The following is a 20,618-nucleotide window of genomic DNA, read 5'->3' as shown; positions in this document are numbered from 1 at the left end:
CATATATATATATATATGAATCTAGTATAAATCTATAGTTCTATACTACATTATTACATGTATTAATAATTAAATACATTTTTAATAATTAGAGTATTTTTCTTTTTACCTCTTTTAAAATTACTAGCCCCTTCTAACACAGGGACACAGCTAGAAAGAGAAGTGGAGGCAATAGGTTTGAGGGAGACGTAGCACACGTATGTAAGAGTAAAATGCGTGTTTGGAGAACAGTGTGGTGACGGGATGCTGAATGTCTCTGAGTATAAGCAAAGGCAGGAAGTGACAAACTGCTCAGGCTTTTTGCATGATGCGATTACTCAGCAAACCTCTGAGGTTCTAAGGCAGAGCCCAGGGCAATGTGAGTAGCACCCCAGGTTTTATGTCACGGATGGACTGTATATTAGAAAATGGATTTTATTAAGACTAATTCTTTCTCGAATCTACTCCATTGGATTTAGTGTGCTGCGGGAAATATATGTTCGTCTGTATTGGTGGGAATAGAGGCGTGAATATCAGTGAGATGTTCCAACGATTTCCTTCAGGTTACTCTCACGGTGGGAGAGACGTCTCATCTCAGCCTAGCGCTGGTTATCCTGTTCCAAACACTAAGCTGAAACACAAGGCACGTGCCTTGCACGAAGGGGCAACGCTTTACCCAGAACCAGAATTCAAACTCTAGGGTCAAAATATCAGGACATTTAAGCAAGATGGTTTTCATCCCCTTAGGCAATGGGTTGTTTTTATTTCAGTGTACTTAGTATCTTGAAGGAATATTGAAAATCGGAGTTAAATGTCTTAGCTATTTGTTTATGTCTTATTCCCATGATGATGATTATTATTATGGAGGAGAATACGTGCATTAAAATTAAATCTTCACAGTAATTTGCACATAACAGGCATTTGGTGATCAGTTAGTATTTGCCACCTTCCAAAAACCTTCAATTGCTTCCCAAGTAAACACAGCCACAGAAAGCTATTGAGCTTCCATTTGTTGATGTGCTCCATTCCAGCTCAGCCCTGTTGATGGGCACAGATTCTAGCTCGACTCCATTGATGTGCCCCACTCTAGCTCAGCCCTGCTCATGTGCCCCATTCCAGCTCAGCCGTATTGATGGGCACAGAGTGAATTCTATTTAAACCAAAGGTGGCAGAAAGAGGTACTTCCTTGGCTCTGAGTCTGAAAGTAGACTTCTCAGATGGTCTTTACTAGTCTTAGTTCAATGTTAAATGTCACATGAAGGTATTTTATAAATCCAAATAACAAGAACAAGGTACTTATATCTTAATAGCTTCTTAATCAGACGATTTGTCTCAAATTGAGCAGAAGAGTAGAAAGGCAAGTTTGGGTAAATGGGAAGGCCAGTTACAAGGTGAAACGATTCTTTCTCTACACAGTGCTTTATTTCTTATACAACCCACAAGTCCAGGAGTTCCTAAGCCAGCATCACATTCAATAATTCATTAGAAGTTCTCACAGAACAGAACTCTCTGTAATAATGGTTACAGTTCCAGACATTTGAGAAAATAATCAATAGACATCAGCCAAAGGAAGAAGCCCACAGGGCAGAGTGCAGAGGGTAACAGAAGTGGTACTTGAATCATTCTCTCCAGGGCAAGTCAGGATGCACTGTTCTACCAGCCTTGGACTGTGGTAGGTGGCAGGACACACACACACACACACACACACACACACACACACCAGAGAAGGTGTTGTTTATCAAATTTGTATTGCATCTTTGTCGTGTTGGCATGGCTCATTGATGACTGACTGGCCATAGTGTTTCAGTCTTCGTGTTGAGTGATGGACACTGACCCAAGGCTTCCCTAGAAAATCACATGACTAGTCTTTCTGCAGTCTCCAACTTCTGTCCTGTATTCCTTAGATAGTACTAACCCTGTCCTAAATGAAGGTCGCTCTTTGGACAAAGCTAAATGTTTATTTGGTGAATAACTAAGGATTCTTTACCAAGATCCTTGTGTCTCTTCTCTCCAAGTTTTGGACCAGTTTTCCTGATAAAATGAAGCATAAATTATCAGTCGTAATGAATTTCTGTAGGGGAAAAAAGAATGCAATAAATTTCAGAGGTTTAAAATAACATAGAGCTATTTATTCTATATATACTTCATGGCCACTGTGGGTTCATTAAGACATCTGCTCCATCCTGTCATGGGACCAAGACTGATGAAGCCAGCACTAGCTGGTGTGTCAGGGTGCCATAGCTAAGGTAGCCGTGCAAAAAATCTTTCCTGCTTGTCGTACTGGACAACCACTCATTGCTTCTTGCACTTCATTAAATCTGAAGGCCATTTATTTGGTGGTATGGTAGAGAAAAACCATTTTGACCATGGCCCCAAAGAGAAAGTATTAATTCCCCAGTTATTAACCTCAAGGAATTTAAATGTTGGAAGGGTTACACACACACGAGAGACTTGTAACTATTTAAATGCTGGGATTATAGGCATCCATCATCATCACCAAGCCAGGCCTACTTAATAAAGACATTAGCATGTGCTCCTGGCATCCTGGAACTTCTTCCACCTCTTCTCATTGTGCCATTCATTTTTAGATCTCTTATGCTCTGCCACTGAGCTACGTTTCCATCCTTAATCCAAAGGGTTTTGCGTAAGTCTCTATGGATTGCTGTTTCTATAGCTGGTCACTTTTTTGTGCCTCCTCTTAAAATATGAGTGAAGAAGGGCTCTTCTTTTTCACCTGCCCATCCTATATACAGCAATAGGAAACAAGTAACTTGATAGATTTTTCCCAAACTCATGATTGTGGAGACAGTGAATCCCTTGCAGTAGAAAAAAAAGAGAAAAATGAGCCATATCTACCTGTCAAAGAGGTAGAAAAAGAAGAGAGAGAAGAACTTCTTTTGTAACTACACAGGGTGACACTTTTTCTGTGAAATAATCGACCCAGCATACTACAACACATCAGCAGCAGGCATTTCATTTCTGTTTTATGCACTGGTAGCTGGTTTTCTGCATACTTTATTTACTCAGTATTTTCCCAGTCTTGTGGGCTAGAGCAGCAGATGTTAGCTTCAGGGGGAATGGGTGGTTTTTTACTACCCCATTTAGGGTATGCAATGTCAGAAATAATCTTCTGAAGTAGAAAGTTTGGAAATAAAAAATTATTACTGACATTCAACAGATGTTAATGTCTCTGGTCAAAGAATTGCACAATAATATTTTCATTGCATTTTCTAAATTATTAGGACCCCTTCAAAACATCCTTGTTATATGTGGGGTGCAGAAATAGGAGAATGGAAATAAGAAGGGAGAGAGAAAATGTTTTTACAATCATTTTGCTTTCTACATAGTTAACATCAGAGTGACTTTAGGCATCTGGGCTAGCTACCAGTCTACCAGTCTTCTGAATGGGAGAATACTGATGTGGGAACCTGGGGAGGGTGATTTGGAGATCTCAAAGCAGGCCACTCTCAGCTTTGCACTTTGCAATGCAAAGATTCAAGGAAGACCACATCTCAGATAGGGGTTTGTACCCTGGCTTGAGGTCATACAGGAAAGGTGGAGGATCCCCATGTGATGACTAGTGGGGAACCCGACACCAGAATGGATCAAGCTGAAGGGAGAAGCTTCTGGAGGGTCACTTCAGCCCAGGGCTTTCCTTAAAAGGCTTCCTGGAGTGCTTTCTGAAACGCTCTGCCGGATCCCTGCTGACGCACGGCGTCAGCTTATTTTTCTTCTGTGTAGCTTTTAAGGGGCCAGTGTGTCTCGGCACCACATGGTTTGCTTTTAGACTTGTCGGCAGTGGTGCTGCATGTGTGTCTGATTCAGTCTGGACAGACTGGCTGTGACTGGGGTGATAAGAATAGCGGAACACATACCAGTAGAGCAAACTTCCTGTGCACAAGCCTTTGAATACTCCCTCTCGCTGTCTGAAATAGCATCTATCTTAGGGATGGGATCATTTATTCCCTCTGAAATTAAGCAACAGCCCAGGCAGCAGAGGCAACTATTTTGGGAAGGAGATGTCGGAGGAACGTTGCTGTGTCTCCTAGTCTAGGCAGGAGTACCTTCCCTTCATCTGAAGATCATACCATTTATTAGGGTCCTGGTAAATGCAAATCTGTAATATCAGATAATCCCAGTGGCAAGGCTACTGTGAGCATCCTGTGTGGTCTGGGAAGACCGAGACTGAGTCTAGATGCTTCAACTTACACCCAAATTGCAGAAAGGGGTTTTCTCCGGAGATTCAGTCCCCGGTACAGGTGTTGTAGAGGAAGGGTAAGATAAAACTAACCCCTGTCCCTTTCTTCTTACCTAAGCTCTCACAGAGTGTTTTTTATGGGTTTATGTGTAGACTTTTCTTTATTGTCGGGTGAGTTTAAAGTAAGTCAGTAGATGCTAATGTCTCCATAGGGCCGAGGTGGGTAGGACTTGGCAGTTGGTGGCAGCTGCAGAGATAAATAACAGCCAGGACTCCTGGATGAAAGAAGTCAGGCTTGTACAGCTAAGAGTGTCTGTCTGAAAAGAGGCCGTGATGACAGACCTGCAGCTGGAGCCCAGAAGGCCACGCAGTGACAGGGAGGTGGGAGTTCCCAGGGACCAGTTCAATGGACTTTTTGATGGAGTTATTACTCTTTTCGAGGGAGGGGGCTACTTCAAAGGGCATCCATACGTCAGATACACTTTAAATGAGTTCTGATTTTTGAATGGAAACCAGGGAGCCACAGCGGTGTGTTACTTCTCTGTTTGTTGCTACCGCGACTAAGAAAGAGCTAACTCTGAACTTGCCTTCCCAGATCAGCTGCAACTGGAATGAAAATAAGCAGCACGGTGTGCAGAATATGTTCCTATTTTATTACGGAGTGCCAGTTTGCCAAGTGTTTTCCTATGGGGACTTTTGAAGTCTCTTTCCAGTGTGGTAGAATTTAATTGCAACAGATGGCCTTCAGTTTGGGTACTTGTTTCCATTGTGGCATTAGATTTATGTGGGGCTCCCCACCCCAATCAAGTCTCTCTAGGCTTATGAGAACCATTTGGTAAATTATTTCCTGCTGTTCATAACTATGTTATTAATGTGCTTAAAATTATAAATGTCTGTGTTCTTATATGGAATCTGGTGTGGGGCCAGCTAGTGAGTGGCATTATTTGAGACCTTGATGGCCTATGGCCCCTTTTTTTTAAAGTAGATTATCACTTTATTTTCCAGCTACATGAATCATACTTTCAGTGATTTTGGATTTTAAGCTATACTGATGTTGTTGTATCTGGACCTGATGTGAAACATTCTTTATTTTATTGCAACAATTACACATCTTAATTATATATTATTTGTCTGTCTGTGTGTGTGTGTGTTCAGGAGCACACAAGTGTGCACACATGTCACGGCACAAATATGGAAGTCAGCTCTCTCCTTTCATCATGGAAGTCCTAGGGATTGAACTCAGGTCACCCGACTGGTCAGTCATGCCTTTTATGGCTGAGCCATCCCTCTAAACCCAGCCATACATTTAAAAGATAGTTTTGTTCATATGAAAAAGTAAAGAAGACCTTTACACGGTGACCAGTCATTATTAAAAGCTTTGAAATTTTCGATATAAGAAAAAAATGAAGACACGGACAAAAACTATGCACTGAAAGATAGTTTAAATGCCATTTTTCTCTTGGTGTGTCTAACAGTAAAAGAACATTTCGCTGTGAAGTTAGAGTGTTTGCCTTAAGCCCAAGTGTTAGCCCTGTAATGTTGGAAGAGCTACAATGTTGTTGTTGTTAACGGTGGGTTAGGAGAAGGAGGGAAATAGGACTGCGTAGGACATTGAGTTTTAAAGAAAGCTCTTCAATTAGAGGCATGATAAACCAAGGGGATGCTTGTTAGAATCTGATGTATGCTATACTCAGACCAGGTATATACCGGGAAGGGCAGTCAGATGACTCCGTCTTTAGGGGAGAAACCAGGAACCACAAAGAGTTCTATCTAGTCCTTAAATGCAGCCACAGAAGGTGTCAGAAGCCAGGTATGGTTTGTCCATACTAGTCCCAGCCTTCAAGAGGGGAGTTTAAGGATATACAACAAGAGATCCTATCTTAAAAAGGAAGAGAGGGAGGGAGGAAGGGAGGGCAAGCAGGAGGAAGGACATCTGTGGATCAGTTCGCAACAAGCCCTCCAGCCCCGCAGTCAGTCTGGAGTTGTCTCCTTTCTGTCACCCTCAGTGACCTTGCCTCCTTCCGTGCTGTAGGAGCGGCAGCGACTGGAGACCATCCTCAGTCTGTGTGCTGAGTACACGAAGCCTGAGGGCCGACGTCTGTCCGCTGGCACCACCGTGGCCGATGTGCAGAAAATCAACAAGGAGCTGGAGAAGCTGCAGCTGTCCGATGAGGAGTCTGTCTTTGAGGAGGCTCTGCTGTGCCCCGACGCCAGGTATAGGTGCCATCGGAAAGGCTCTCTCCAGGATGTTGACATTGCGGGCTTTGGGAGCCTCAGTCACAGCGCCAGCTTCCTGGCTCCCAGGGGCATCAGGAATGATGAACTGCTTGGTGACCTCACCAGGACGCCCCCACCATCCTCATCTGCGTTTCTGAAAACATCCAACGAGTCCTCCTACCTCAGTATCCTTCCGAAGGTAACGTTGGGTGGAAAGATCACAACCCGGGCCTAAGACCGCGCTGTGCTTTCACAGGGACATGAGAAGTTGCTCACGGGCATTTTCTTGACATTGGAGTACAGCTTCCATGGAAGAGGTACTTAGCTGGCAGGGTGCAGCAAATTAGGGAGATCACTGAAAAGCAGTGGTTCTCAGCCTGTGGGTTGTGACCCCTTTTTTGGGGGGTTCAAAGGACCCTATCATGGGGTTACCCAAGAACATCAGAAAACACAGATATTTCCATTCCAATTCCTAACAGCAAAACTGCAGTTCTGAGGTAGCAACAAAAGTAATTGTGTGGTTGGCGAACACCACAAGATGAAGAACCGTGTTAAAGGGTCAAAACGTTAGGAAGGTTGAACACACTGCTGTAAAGTAACATTGGCTCTGTGAAGATGTAGCCGTTCTGCATCTTTTCCCCACCTCTCTCAGCTGTACCTTTCAAAAGTGCAGCTATGTGTCTTGTTGCCTTGTTAGATTGCCTGTGCATTGATTCGTACACGCACCCACTGCTCTCTGTGGCCTCCCACCATTAAAGGGTCGTCTGTGTATACTGCACGGACCTTTTTGTTCTTCAAAATCCTGGTGGAAATTTTTTATCCATTGGATTTTTAAATTTTTTTTAATTGAGCATGCTTTAGTTGGCGAGTTTCATCATGAAACTTGCACACACAGCTGCGATGTAGTTGGGTCATATTCCTCTCCTCTGTTACCCTTCCTTTTCCTTGTCCCTCGCCAGTTTCTTACTCTACCGTCTTCCTAGTCCTCAGTCTACTCACCTACTCCTCCCATCTCATATGTGAAAGAAAACGTGTGAGACTGAGTTATTTCACTTAACATGGTGGTCTCCAGTTTCAACCATTGTCCTGTGTTGGGATAATTTCTTTCCTTCTTATGGCTAGATGATGCTGTATTGGCGCGCACGCGAGCGTGCACACGTGTGTGTGTGTGTGTGTGTGTGTGTGTGTACACATATGTATGTGTACATAAATATGTATATATATTTTTTCTTATACTTTCACCTGTTGAGCAGCATTGAGCCTGACTCCTAAGTTATCTGTACTAAACAGTGAGACAGTATCAAATGGTCAGTCTTGAAACACACACAAGTAACATCATACTGACTCAATGGATTACATTTAAGGCTGTATATGTATATAGATATACATATGTAATAACGACGAGTGAGAAAAGAGGCCTTGCATTCTAAGGAGAGTGGGGAATGGCATGTGAGAGGGTTTGAAGGTAGAAAAGGGAAGGGATAAATGCTATACTTATAATCTCAAAAAAATTTAAAAATTATCTTTCTGCTGCACACTTTCACTACTAGTTTATGGACACAATTTATTCCCCATGCTTTTGTGAAGTTTATGTACTGCCAGTTTTTCAATTTTCCAACTAATAGGTGTTTTAAATTTATCTTTAATTATACATAAAATAGGCACCCTTTTGTATTTTAAAGTATTTTTCATTTTGTCCTCTTTCTTCAAAACTTACTTGTCCAAGCTGTACTTAATTATAAGGGATGCTTGTTGGTAGCAAGTTAGCATTTGTCATGAGAGGACTTTCCTGTGGCTTTATTCATGACCCACTTTAGAGATGTAATATTTACTGGTAGTCATAACTATTACCTAGTCTTCTGATTGCATATTGGTTTACAAATATCCTCCAAGTTTGAGGGTTTTAAAAATGAAGTTCTGTGACTTTCTTAGTGTTATTTTTTCCCATAGATTAAGAATTTTTGTTTTCTAGGATGGTTTCTAAAAATTTTCTGCCATCTTTTCTACAAAGAGGTTACTTAGAATTAAAGATACATTTCATTTAGCTAAATTAAAATACCAAAATAAGAGGGAAAATGCTACCACAAGTATGAGGTAGGTTTATTTATTTAAAAACAAATAGGGTTTACTAATTAAAGTAGGTCTTAATATAATGCCATCTTGAAATTGTGTCCCTCATGGTCACAGAATAATAATAACAAGAGATCCTTTAATGAAAAAGGCATTGGTTCCCTGGGAGTGGAGTTACAAATGCTTCTCAGCAACCATGTTGTTGGAAATTGAACCTGGGTCCTCTATAAGAGCAAGAAGTGCTTTTAACCCTTAAGCCATCTCTCCAGCCCAATATTGGTTCTTTAAGAAAAACATCAGGGATATAATTCAGTGGTTAAAAGGCTTGCACAAAACCCTGGGTTTAATGTCCAGCACTACCCACAAAAAGAAGACCAACACCACACACACACACACACACACACACACACACGCATGCACACATGACCAACCCTGAACAAAAATGCAAATATTAACAGTAACAGTATTGACTTTATAAAGAAACATTAGAATTTGACATCATGGTACTAAGTCCTAAAACTAGTGTTCACATGGATTTAAGGAAGCTCATATGTGTGATTTTATTTTTTTACTTTAACTATATAGCCATACTTTCCTTACATATTACTGAGCACCTCTGGCTACATGTCAGGACTGTGGCAGATTACATGCATGGTGTACATCAGTCACTTCTCCCTTCTCATGCCGTAATTATCTTAGATAAATTCTCAGAGGGGAGAAGTTCTCAGTAGCACGTCTGGCTTTCCTGCTGGCAAGTTGAAACTTAGCAATTAGGATGAAAAGATGGAGGGAGGACCGAGGAATGAAAAGCTACTGTGTTGGGGCTGGAGAGATGGCTCAGTGTTTAAGAGCACTGGCTGCTCTTCCAGAGGACCTGGGTATATTCCCAGCAACCACATGGCAGGAAACAGTGTTCTGTCCTCCACTTCCAGGGAATGAGATGTACTCTTCCGGTTTCCATGGATACTATATGCACATGGTACAAAGACCTACATGAAAACAAAACACCGATATACATAAATTAATATATTTTTGAAAAAGTTATTGGATACTCAGGAAAAGTAAGTGACCCCTTTGAGACCTTGGACAATTGTCATCAGTCACTTCCTTACAGATTTGTGCCTCTCCATCCGTTTCATTTCCTGTTTCTTCTCCTTTATAGAGAATGGCTTGATTTTGTTAAAATCGTTGAGCTGTGCACTCTAAAGGCAGTCTTCTAGGAGACGACTCTGATAAGCTTGTCTAAACAAATAGATCCTGGCAGAGGTTTTCCTTTGCTCAGATAAGGTCTTGTGGAATTGGAGGCCTTGGAGATGCTGCAGGATCTATTGTCTCGGACTATGTTGGTAGATACAGAAAACATGGTACTCATCTCAGATGGCTACCAAGCACATAGGGTGCAAATGAGAGGGGGATGGGTGACAAGAGGTAGGTGTTCATCTGCTTTTCGAAAGCAGGTGTGTGATAACTCAAGAGCAGAAACAGAAAACTTAGACAAACCCTCAATGTGGGGTGTCTGTCCTTTTCCTAGTACTGTGCTCCTGGATTATTTGCTTCATGAAGTACGGTGCCTGTTAAACTGGTAGGTGGGAAAGTAGACAAGAGAGGACTAGTTTAAAAAACAAAACAAAAAGAACAACAACAAAAAAAACCACTCAAAATCTCTCGTGAAAAAGATTTTTATGACCTTTGAGAAACCTGAAATTTACCAGTCAGGAACTTAGTTTCCCTAACACTGAAAGGTGTTTATGTCCTTGGCTATACACCCATCTGAATGGTCTTTGTGACGCTATCTAGTACCATCTGAGGCAGCTGACTCATATACAGCTCCTGACCTATTTTCAGTAATTGTTCCATCTACAATGCAAAGCCACGCACCTCTGCAGGCTGCCTGAAGTCTACAAAGAGTGGAGGGAGGAGAAATCGTCCTATTCCTACCCTCTCTTCTTTTTCTCTCTGTGGACCAAGTTACCTCCAAGATGACGTCTTTGCTCATGCACATACAGGTGCAGTTCTGCACCTTACTATAAAAATACAGCCCACAATTGAATAGAGGGTAATCTGTTTACAAATTTTGCTTTTTTGTTACCATGTAATGAAAGATATCCATCTCCTGTCTCGGGTTTGGTTCTCCATTGATTTTCTTTATTCTGTTAATTAATGAGATTGCAATAAAACTTTCCTTCCATTCTGTCCCCAAACATTCATGTGGTGGCTGGAGAGCTATCTCTCTGAATAAGAGTATTTGCTGCTCCCACAGAGGATCTGGGTTCAATTCCCAGTACCCACCTGAGATGGCTCACAGCTGGTATAACTCCAGTTCCAGGGGATTTGATGGTCTCCTTGGGCACAGATATGCATGCAGGTAAAACACAGACAAATAAATAAAGAAATCTTCAAAAACAAATGAAAGCATTCAGTTTTAAAATGCCTCTTGAATTTATCCCAACAGCTTCCCAAAAAACCCTTGTGTATCCTTGTTGCAGAAAGCAGCCTCCTGCCTGTTAAATATGCTCATTGTGATAGAGTTTCTAAAATCTCTGAGTCATGTAAACACTTAACATTTCTATTGTTAATTATCTTCCCTCCTTGCCCTACAAAGTATACAGACTGTGAGCTTGTTTTGTCTTCTTTTAGTGCTTTGCTTCCACTGATGACAAATATATTTAAACCATGTTGGAAGTAGAAACTTAATATGCTGTGCTGGCCCGACAGGATACTGGCCTTCAGAAGATTTCTGAAGGCCTTTAGGGCATTTACTAAGCAGTGATGTTGGGCACCCTTCACTGTTAGACTTTCCTCCCAGCCCTAAGCAAGCGCCTTAGTATGAGAAAATAAACTCCACTCTTCGTGATGGAAAGGTCAGCAGTTGTTTAATTTGTTGGTGAGATAGTGGATTTAAGATGACAAAACTAAATGTCAAAGCTCGAAAGGCCGGTGTGTCTTTATTCTAACCTACTGAGATATAGATTTTATATTGTTTAAAAATTTTTCTATTGTTTCTCTGTGGATTTCACCTCTTGACACCCCGATTCCATTCATCTACTCATTCCCTCATATTTTCCCTCTTTTCCTGCAAGCTCCCCCAAAATAAAATAAAATTTAAAAGAAATATCATCTTGTCATGGAAGCTGTAGTGTGTGTCTCAGTGAGGTAGTGTCTGTCTTTGTAGTCATAGCTGGCCTACAACTCACTAGAGCAGATTGATAATCTTAAATTCACAGAGATCTGCTTGTCTCTGACTCAGGAGTGGGATTAAAGATGTGCACCACCATACTGGGCCAAGATTTTTCATTTTTACTCATTCAGTCTCCTTTTGGAACTACAAAATAGGGTAATGAAATTAAGACTATGGGTGAATAATGTGGAATATGACTTGGTAGACATTTTTAAAAGTTATATCAGGATTAGGGAACAAATTAAATGAACCCAGTAAAGTTCTCTTAGGTGCAGTGATTGTCTGGATACCCTAATTACTGTGATGTTTTTATGGTTGGTTGGTTGTTTGCTTGGTTGTTTCGTTGCTTGATTGTCCCATTGTTTGCTTGGTTGGTTGGTTGGTTGGTTGGTTGGATGGCTGGTTGGTTTGGTTTGGTTTTCTGAGACCTGGTCTGCTATGTGGCCCTGGCTGGCCTCATCCTGCTGTATGAATCAGACTGTTCAGGAAGTAGCAACAGTTCTTCCCTCATCCTGGGGATGCCACCATGTCCTGTGAATGGTCCTTTTAATGATTAAAGAAAACTCCTCAAGAATTTACTCAATTGGGCTGCTGTTTTCACTTTTGAGTTGTGGGATATCTGGTCACAACTTACTCATCCAAAAATCGCTTTTTTCCCAGAGATATGTAAAAATTAAATATTATTATAACACCCTGGCATCTCTCTTCATATGTAAAGTTTTCTATCTCCTCCAGGAGACACTCAAGATAGCTAATCCAAACTCCTGGGGAGAAGAGGCAGTTTTGATGCAGTCTGTTTTCTTTTTAAGCAGTGGGCATGTTGGTTTTGTACGAGGTTAGTGAAGAGTGTACTAACACAACACACGAGACATCCACTCGCAGTATCAAATATGCCGTGTGACATTGTGTGGCATGGCCATGTCAAAACTGATGTTCTAACTGTGTTAGAAAAGAATAAATAAGTATAAATATTTATTCGGAGGCAGCCCTCACAGCAAGACCTAGCAGTGTGGCTGCTACAGGTGGAGCTTGTAAGGAAGCTAGCAGCATAGCAACAAGCAGATCGCCTGAAGGAGGGCCCTGCCTCATCTCTGGTTCCCTGCTGTGTGTGTTGAACTTTATAACACTGCAGAAGCTACTTCACCTCTACCTTCTGCCACTTCCTGGTCTGGATAGTCTCTTAGTCTTTTGAGCTGTAAAAGGATATAAATTTGTGAATGGAAGTTGGTTTGTTGGCTCACGTCTGGGTATATAATTGCGTAGAGCAGCGTAGTCTCTGTGAGAAAATACATCGTGGTTCAATGAAACTGCCCCAGGTGCTCTTTAAAATGCTTTTTGATTGATGTATTTCATTTGGTAGAGAAAAGGTTTCATGTAGCCCAGGCTGGCCCTCCCAGGCATTCCACATGAAGGAACACCAATACACTAAGCCTTGCAGCTGCTTTTTAAGTTAAATAGGAAAATTCTAGAACTGAAGTGTGGATAACCCATGTTTGTTTTGCTTGACCACAGACCCCAGAGGATATAGGTGAGGAACAGAGGACTCAGGAGTTGGCTGCAATGGAAGATGCCCGGATGGTTATTCTGAACAACCTTGAGGAACTTGAACAGAAAATCAAAGATATAAATGACCAAATGGATGAATCCTCCAGAGAGGTATAAACTGGGAGCTCACCATTTACTCTGTCCCTTTTCTCTTCTTTCCCATAAGTTTAGATAGTTCTTCTCGTTGTGGAAGAAGCCTGAGAAGTGAATTCACAGAGATCAACATGAGCAAATACTTGTTTAGTGGGAATCATTTGTAGAGTGCCCTGCCTCACACTGTGTGTGTGTGTGTGAGTATGTGTGTGTGCGCACGCTGTGTAATCTGATGACACAAACATATTAAGCCATTAAGCCAGCTTTAATTCACTTTATATCTAACCAAACTATTTTGATTTGTTCAATATGTGCTTTTGCAATTTGCAAGGTCAGTTGCCAAATTAACCTCTATTTATAAAGTATTCAAGTTCAAATTCAGCTAACATTTTCTGAGCATTCTTACCATGCACTAGTATCATGTAGGTACTCTTAAAGGATTCACTTCACATGTGAATTAAACAGAAAGCCAACTTTCTACAGATTTGCAGAACAGGAGGTAGACTCGCTCATTTAGTAGAAGTAGAAGCGGTGACACTTTTAATGTTGCCATCATACGGAGTGCCAGAAAGCATGGAATCCTGCCTGGCGTGAGAGGCGGAGTCAGCACTCACAGATGGTGTCCAGTGAGGGGACTGGACTCCTCACCTGTCATCTCCTGTACACCCCCCTCCCCGGAATCCTCTAGGAATGTGGGCCTCTCTTATGGGGCTGGGATAACGCTCACTCCTCTGACTCCAGGGACAAGGACAAGCTGGCTATATTCCAGGCAGCTTACCCTTGAGCTAAAGGCTAGGCAATTCGGCTAATTATCGCTGAGGAGAGGTGGCCATAGAAAAGTGAAGTGGTCAGGGGACTAGCTTTTTAACCCATATATAGTGGGCTGCCCCAGCTTTCTTAGGCAGGCACCCCAGATTTCATGCCAGAACCTCACAGTCTGATTGGTCAGTAACACTTGTTGAGAATCTGTTAAACCTGGCACCTCAGCGGTGGGCAGCCATTGCTGAAGGTGAAATGTTTCTGAGCGTTCTTTTATGTCCTTAGTTGGATATGGAATGTGCTCTTTTGGATGGAGAGCAGAAATCCGAGACGGCTGAGCTCATGAAGGAGAAGGAGATTCTGGATCATCTGAACCGGAAAATCACAGAACTGGAAAAGAACATCGTAGGCGAAAAGACCAAGGTAAACGGACGATATTAGAACGCATTTTACGGGAAAGGAAGGTGTTCCGACTACTGGAATTTAAATGTTAAATGGAATTGCATGATTTGGGCTGAATAATGTGGCTTTAGAAAAAAGTTTTAAGGTCCTCTGTTGTCACAAGCAAACAAACAAAAAAAGCAAAGACATGCCAGGTAACAGACAGTAGATGCTGAGAAACTCTGATATGTCACGGCAGTCTGGTCTTGCGTATGAGTAAGTTCCTTTTCCCCATTAACCTCTTCTGATTCTACTGTTTTTTTGTTTGTTTGTTTGTTTGTTTGCTCTAATTATTTATTATTTTTAGTGCACCGAGTATGTATATCACTGGGGCCCTTGCAGGGTGGCTTGGGCATAGTCAAACAGTGGTTCCTCATTTCTGTTTACTTTTTTGTTCATTAAGATAAATGGTTCCCATTCATCTCAAATTCCCGGCCTTGCCATTGTCACCAATGCAAGTGCACTGTTCCTTGAACAAAGGTGCTGCTGTCTTCAGGGGCGGTCCCCACACACTGCCAAGTGATCTGCAGGCCACAGGTGACACCGTGCTGAGGTCTTACTTATGGGTTTCGGGCTGCAACTTGAACATCAGCTGATGGCCACTAGGGAAAAACATGGAAAATAACTGGAAGAACTTAGAATTAAAAGTGTTAGTTTGTTAGTGGGGAATTTCCCCCTCGTGGAGACAGTATGCATTCCTCTTCCATTATGATTTAGGAACGGCTGGACTAAGCCTAAAAGTAAAAATAAAATTCCAAATTGGGATAGCAAGAAACAAACAAGATTTGACACAGTCTTTCCTGTCTATCGGGTCCTCTATTAGGCAAAGAAAAATAGCAACAACAACAACAAAAAGTTTCAATTTGAGTAAGTTCTACTGCTCATGTGTGGAAGGAATTCCCCTGCACGTGACTTCCTTCTAAGACCCCTGTGTGTTTGAGACCTGTAAACAAGGGCATTGGATCTCATTGCCAAAGGCTGAGCTCAGAATCACTTTATGAGAACCTGAAGCTGGTGTACACATTCCACTTCATTTTCTGACTTTCTGGATGTCAAAATTAATTACTGCACAGCCTTTTCATTTCATACTTTATGTATGCTTCTTCTACGACCAGCCTTGGAAATTCCAAAGAACCTATTTGGATAGTGGGCATGTTTTTCGCTAACTCACAGTCAAATCAGAGATTTAAGTGTATGAACCAGATGTATGGGACTGGGGAGATGAATGGCTCAGAAAGGGAGAGCCTTAGCAGTGCAAGCTTGGCAACCTGAGTTAAGGTCTTTTGAACCCAAGAGAAAAGGCAGACATGGAGGCATGTGTCTGTAATGCCAGCATTCTTTTAGCAAGACGGGAAATGGAGGCACGAGACTCCCCAAGAAGCTCTTGGGCCCGGTAGCCTGGAATACAAAACACAGTGGCAAAACAAGAAAGACCATGGCTCAAAGTGAAAGAAACAACTAACATCTGATGTTCTTTGACTCCTACACGTATGCCATGGCATGTGAGTGCCTCCCCCCAACACACACACACACACACACACACACACACACACACACACATACACACACACACTGAAGGTGTATGGGCAGTCTCAGTTAATGACTTATCTTCTCATTCACAGCCTTTGTATTGAGATATCCAGAAACTTGTGTTGGTGGTATCAAATATCTTGTTTTGGTGTGGTTAGTATTTTACTATTCAAAAGTAGCAATTAAATTGAATTATGCTGTACTAATTAATCATACTGCAGTTTGATGGAAACCTCATGGGGACCTGAGAATAGGCATTGTGTTCCCTGTGGACACTCTGCCTCTCCCACCAGTGTGACTTTATCTGTGCATAGCTCGCCTATAGCTCTGTCTCCACATCACAAGTCTTCCTCCGTCATTAGCATCAGACTCACAAGCATGAAGCCATTTGGGCTAATGCTGGGTCTGACGTCCCAGGGAAAGCTGGGCTGTGTTTGAGGCCTAAGGTAGAGGTGAAAATCCCACAGCATTGGCAGAAACAAGCCCAGAAGGCCGCTTCATCCCACCATCCCTCCTGCCAAGCTATTCAAGAAGGAAGTTCAGGGCGTGGACCAGATCCTGCAGCTGTTAGGGGATTAGTGGGCCTTGGCAGGTGGAGTTATTGTCTCTCACAACATGATGTGAAAAATGTCAGAAACTGGGTAAGGGGCTCCCAAAGAGGACTGGGGGGCAGGGGACTGGAAACAAAGACTGGACCAGATGGGTGTCACTACACATTCTAAACAGCCACCGCCAAACAGCATTTTCTGACGCAGGAATTCCTGACCTCTGTTTTCAGCCGACCCCTCCTACCTCTCAAGTCTTCAGCATTTCTGCACAAAACTTGCCAGTTTACCACACCTGTACGGGTAGCATACTGCTGTTATTATCTTAGAATATCATCAATTAAAATAGATACCCTTGCTCCACATCCCAAACTTCTCAGACAATTTTACCGGCAGACACTGTGTCTCCTCTTTATTTGCCGATTCAGCATCCTTCCCATTCCAGTTGGCTTAGTCTCTACCATGACATCGAATTTCTCCTTTTAAGACTCCCAAGGACTTCATCTCTTTCCAGCCTACTCTGGGCCTTTCAGACTCTTGTGGTCAAGACTCTGACTGGCATTCAATACAGTGGACAATTTTTTTTTCTCTTAGCTTCTCCCCCCCCCCCACGCCCCAACCCCCCACCTTCTCCAACTTTGCCCTGTAGCTCATCCTCTTCTGGTATTCTTTCTCTTGCATTATGTTTGTGGGGGAGGGGCGGTGCACATGTGTTGACTGTGGAGGCTACAAGTCAACCTTGGGTGATGTTCTTCGGGCCCCATCTGCTGTGTTCTTTAAAAAAAAATTATTCTGTTTGTGAATACTCTATGGCATGTGTGTGGAGGTCAGAAAAAAGCTTATAGGAGTTGGTGCTTGCCTTCTGCCGCGTGGATTATCAGGAACAAAACTGGTCATCGGGTTAAACAGGAAGTTAGTGCCCTTGCCTGCTGAGGCATCGCCCTGGCTCCCACCTTGTTTTTTTGAGGCAGGGTCTCTCACGGGCCTGTGAGTCATCAATTAAGCTAAGTTGGCTGGCCAAGGAGCCCCAGACAGAGATCACTGTCCCTGCCTTCCCAGTGTGCCACCACACACAGACATTTTAATGTGGGTTAGGGGATCTTTCGTTTTCATGGTAAACACTTTAGTGACTGAGATATTTCCTTGGCTTCCCTCCTCCTACTCTCATCTCTCTGGTATTTACCTATGTTCTGAACTCAGTTCTTTTATCCTGGTATTTCTTAGATGGCCACGGCTTCAAACAGCCTGGAATGCCAGTGACTGACATGCACGCATGCCCACACCTCTTTTCTGACACTCCCCACAGGTGTTTCCTAGCGGCTATCCACTGCACACCTCCAACATGTGACTCTTGATCTCCTACTCCTTGTGGGCCACCTCTGCGGCTCCTCCACACACGTCCTCTCCACACACATCCTACAGCTTTCTGAATCTAAGACCTTTCACCTTTACCTGTCTGACGGCTCCAGCAGCAACCTGGATGCTGACTTTAACGCCCCCCTTCACCATAACATAACCCATGACCACAGTGTTTCTCATTACCAGAGACTACCTCTCCCAGGCAACATTCTCTTTGAAGTCATCAAAGTCACTTCTTGTTGCCCTTTGGATTTTGCTTCTTCAGCCCCTTTCCTTCCCTTCCCTTCTTTAACCTATTCCCTTCACATCTATCAGCCATGCTAATAATGCTAGTTCTTTTTTTTTTTTAAATAGAAATCAGATCACAGAATTCTTTTAAATCTGTAGTGTGGGGACTGTCCAGGCTGAGCATGACAAAAGGCAGCTGAGCCAAACACCTGCTGAAGAGCTGTGTAGCCAAGTGTCAGGACAGCTGGGATCGGCTGCCCAGGTGCTCATGCCAGAGGCCTGTGCTCACAGTGCCAGTCGAGCCAGAGTGTAAGACAGAAGGAGGAAGTGGCCTTTGCCCTTCTGGATTGTGTTTCCCTTTCCACACACCTGTTACTTTGCTCAGACATGAAGTGGGGAATGAGGAAAGTAAAACCCAAAGATATCCCTCCCCAGTGGGCAAGCTCTGATTCAGATGCTCCCAGCACGTCCTCTCATTCTGATCTACTTCTGTTCTATTTTCTCTCTTGAGATTTTATTTTCTTTTATTTCACGTATAGCATATTCTGCCTGAATATATGTCTGTGCACGGTGTGTGTAGTCCCCATGGAGTCCAGAGAAGGCATCAGAATCCCCGTGGAACTGGAGTTTTATATAGATGGTTGTGAGCCATTGTGGGGTTATTGGGTATTGAACCCTGGTCCTCTGGAGCAGAAGTCAGTGCTCTTAACTACAGAGTCATCTCTCTAGCCCCCTGCACTAGCTTGTTGCAGACAAGGGAGACCTAGAAGCACAGAAAAACTGCTAATATCATAACAGAATTTGGATCTTGATATGAAATTACTGATAGTGTTTCCTTGGCCCTTGAGACTGGTCTTTTGTTATTTATTTTACCTAGTTTGAGGACTATTATTTTATTTTACTTATTTAAAATTGTACACATTGGACATGACAATTATATGTCACCACATAAGATGTCAAATATACATGTAATTGTACGTACATGATAAAATGTGGATAATATATTCTATTGTACATTTACTGAACTTTTTTGTTGTTGTTGCTTCCTGGTCTAGCCTTTCACTCTTCTTAAGGAACCACAGTCAGTTTGTTTCTATGTGACTCTCGAGATAAAGAACCCCCTGCCTGTTGCTATTCTGGGATGGTAACCATATCACACATACAGCCACTACTATAACCATGGATAAACCCTGAACAAATATGAGTCCCTGACTTCAACATGGACTGGGAGGGGATGTTTATTTAGTAAGGCAATAAACAAAGAGATCGTCATCTTTTTTGCATCTCATTAAGAAAGGGGAGGAGACTGCTTACCTTGACAAGGTGGGGAGGCTACACGCCCCTTATACCCAAGCTCTTACATTCCCCACAAACCAGGCTGGGTTTGGAAAGGTTGAGAATTCTCCTCCTTTCCTCTATTTCCTCCTCAAGAGCAAAGCTTGATTTAGGAGAAAGTGTGAAAGTCTGCTATATATGTTTTCTTCTTCTATCTTTGTCTATTTTTAACTATATTAAAAATAACTTCCCAACTTCCTCTCTTTGGAGATCTGCGTCTCTGTGTGTCATCTGTGTATGTTAGACTGTAACAAGTACAATAGTCACGAGTCAAAATCAAACATGGTATTTAAAGGGAAGGTCCCACTTCCTCCCTTTTCTTAAAGTCTCTCCATTACCCAGATGGTAACCATCAAACTCAAGCCGTCCTTCCCTTTGAAGACGATCCTTTTGTCTCTTTGTGCATTGGTGTCCACATTGTAGCACCGTGACTGTCCTTGTCTACACACACTGAGCTCTGAGCTGAGGCGTGGGCCATGCCCTACTCCTGGATGACAACGACAGCTTTGATGGCCTAGATTTTCTACAATATGCAAATATTGCTGCATGTGAAGTGCGTTTTATTTCTCGTTATTATCTTGCCAAAGTACCTGTTGCTTCCTCCCTGCCTTTCCTTGTGGGGAGGGGAGGGAGGGGGAGAAGGCAGCCAGGCCTGGCTCACATTCCTCTGAGGTGTTAATACCAGGAGCACAGCACATTTGCCAGGTCACAGTCAGGGTTAGGAGGAACTGGCCCTTCCAGGGCCTCTTTCTTACATTTCAAAGTCAGCTCCCTGGCTAAAGGAAGTGGAATTAGATCATGGGATGTGGGGATTAAACCAGCTGGATTCCAGATAGGTCTTTTTTTTTTCCCTAGTGATTTTGATTACAGAAGTTCTCTCTTGAGATTTTCCTGTTTTTATACACAGAATACTTGTTAACTGTATAAATAAAGCTCAAGTGATTACAGGTTTGAAACCTTGGCTCATCTGTTGGCTAATCTATGAGTCTATCCCAAGCCAACACAGGCTTTTAGGAACAGGAAGGAAAGGGTTGTTCAGGGTGCTTGGGGAAAGCTATAGAAAGTCTTCCCCTCAGCAGGCAGGACTTGGGCAACATAGGTTTAACACCTTGCTGCATCAGTTCAAACCTGAGCCAGAGCT

The 20,618-nt window shown here is 42.7% G+C and overlaps 1 protein-coding gene across 7 annotated transcripts in view; it reads left to right on the top strand.

Annotated features, from left to right (window-relative positions):
• The window catches only part of Phldb2 (pleckstrin homology like domain family B member 2), a 215,175-nt gene that overhangs the window by 148,408 nt on the left and 46,149 nt on the right, over positions 1–20,618 (top strand). For all 7 annotated transcript variants that reach the window (XM_038346764.2, XM_038346766.2, XM_038346767.2 and 4 more), the window contains 3 exons: positions 6,210–6,593; positions 13,155–13,298; positions 14,325–14,462. In XM_038346764.2, coding sequence (XP_038202692.1) covers positions 6,210–6,593; positions 13,155–13,298; positions 14,325–14,462 — 666 coding nt within the window. The remainder of the gene's footprint in view (positions 1–6,209; positions 6,594–13,154; positions 13,299–14,324; positions 14,463–20,618) is intronic.

This window comes from Arvicola amphibius, chromosome 10, assembly GCF_903992535.2.
Source record: "Arvicola amphibius chromosome 10, mArvAmp1.2, whole genome shotgun sequence".
Classification (NCBI taxonomy): Eukaryota; Metazoa; Chordata; class Mammalia; order Rodentia; family Cricetidae; genus Arvicola; species Arvicola amphibius.
The sequence above is the reverse complement of the archived record's forward strand: the minus strand, read 5'-3'. Positions and strand labels throughout refer to the sequence as shown.